This window comes from Etheostoma cragini, chromosome 3 (assembly GCF_013103735.1).
Source record: "Etheostoma cragini isolate CJK2018 chromosome 3, CSU_Ecrag_1.0, whole genome shotgun sequence".
Lineage (NCBI taxonomy): Eukaryota > Metazoa > Chordata > Actinopteri > Perciformes > Percidae > Etheostoma > Etheostoma cragini.
This window is the reverse complement of record NC_048409.1, coordinates 2,196,027-2,197,583: the sequence shown is the minus strand read 5'-3', so window position 1 is coordinate 2,197,583 and position 1,557 is coordinate 2,196,027. Positions and strand designations below refer to the sequence as shown.

At 41.2% G+C, this 1,557-nt stretch overlaps 1 protein-coding gene across 1 annotated transcript in view; it reads right to left on the bottom strand.

Annotated features, from left to right (window-relative positions):
- Positions 1-1,557, bottom strand: part of picalmb (phosphatidylinositol binding clathrin assembly protein b) — a 17,065-nt gene that overhangs the window by 727 nt on the left and 14,781 nt on the right. Inside the window, exon 21 of the mRNA XM_034867671.1 lies at positions 1,303-1,408. Coding sequence (XP_034723562.1) covers positions 1,316-1,408 — 93 coding nt within the window. The 3' untranslated portion in view covers positions 1,303-1,315. The remainder of the gene's footprint in view (positions 1-1,302; positions 1,409-1,557) is intronic.

Genomic DNA, 1,557 nt, shown 5'->3' with positions numbered 1-1,557 from the left:
TGCCACTGAAGGGTAAAAAAAAGACAACCATAACCTTGATAAAAAGGTTTTTCCATTTTAAATTTGGACAAAAAAAACCAAGGTTGGCGTGAAGACAACAAGAGGGTTAACTAGGACTACAAATTTAGATGTCAACATTGCCATCTTTATTATTACAAACTGGAAGTACATATATGATGTGTGAGAATGGAAAGCTTGACACTTAGAAACACTGATCCTAGCGAACAATAATAATAATAATAATAATAATAACTTAAATTCAACGGCGACAAGGTTCACAGGAAACAGGTTTGAGCAATACGTGATGACAGTGGAAAAACAAAGAGAGAATGAGAGAGATGCATGTAGTGTCTAATCAGAGGAGGCAATAAGTATGGAAAGATAAAAGAAACAAAAAGGGTTAGACAAAAGGTTAACAAAAAAAATATTAGAGTTGTTCCAATACCATTATAAGAAATACCTCCGATACGGCCTAACATGCTGGTATCGGTGAGTCAATGCACTGCTCAGATACTACGGAATTTAGCGCGGAGAAAAATCTACTTTAAAAGTATGTTTCACCCTGTTTTTGCTAACATAGCTGTGACTAACATTACGCTGTTGACTAGCAGACCGAACCGCTCTCTAACAGTAGGCTGCACGTTGTGCACGTTGCTGCCAACATAGGAGACTCCTGGCCTCCTGGCAACGACTGTTTTAGAAGGGCGAAGAAAAATTGGGAACACTTTACTCGACAGTATTGACATAATCATGACATGACACTGTCAAAGCTATGTCATGAACGTGTCATAAACTTTATGAACAAGTCATAAAGGACTTCTGTCATTAAGTGTCATTCGATTTTTGTCATGACAAGTTTGAGTTGTCTTGATTATGACAACTCGACATAGCAGAAGTGACATTAACAGAAGGTCTCTTGGTCAGGCCAAGTTGACGCAGGGGAGGTCCGGTCCACAGAGGGATATTGAATCACATCGGCTCTTCAGATCCCCGAGACTTTCAGGGCTTAGAGATTCCTAGTTCAGCTGCTTTAACTTGACTAAACTGTGGCTGCACTTTAGCCGGTTTAAAAGGGAATTGGTATTTATTCCTAGATTCATTTATGGTTTTTATTTCATAATGACTGACTATCAAACTTGGTAATAAAAACAAGCTTGATAGTATTCATTGTCTGTATGACCTTAAGCATATAACAACGCTAGCAACAACCACTGTAGTCGGGAAGTCAAATATAGTATCGGAACATCTCTACTGGCCATGCAACACATGCAGGTGCACCCACGAGCATAGAGCATGCTGTACCTAAAGAGACGCTCTACAAGAAATCCTTGAGAGAGAGGTGTGCAAACGGGTCCTGTCCAGGGGCTCGGAGAGGACTCTGGCTGGAAGGACTAGAGGCTGCGGAGGGCTATTTCAGGAACAAGTACAGGAAGTAGGAGGACCAGAGGAGAAGTCAGAGAGTCAGTACAGAGACGGAGGGAAGGATGATATTAGTTTGGGGAGGCTGTGATGAATAAAAGAAGGGTTAAGAAAAAGGAGTTGTTGGGGGGGGGGGGG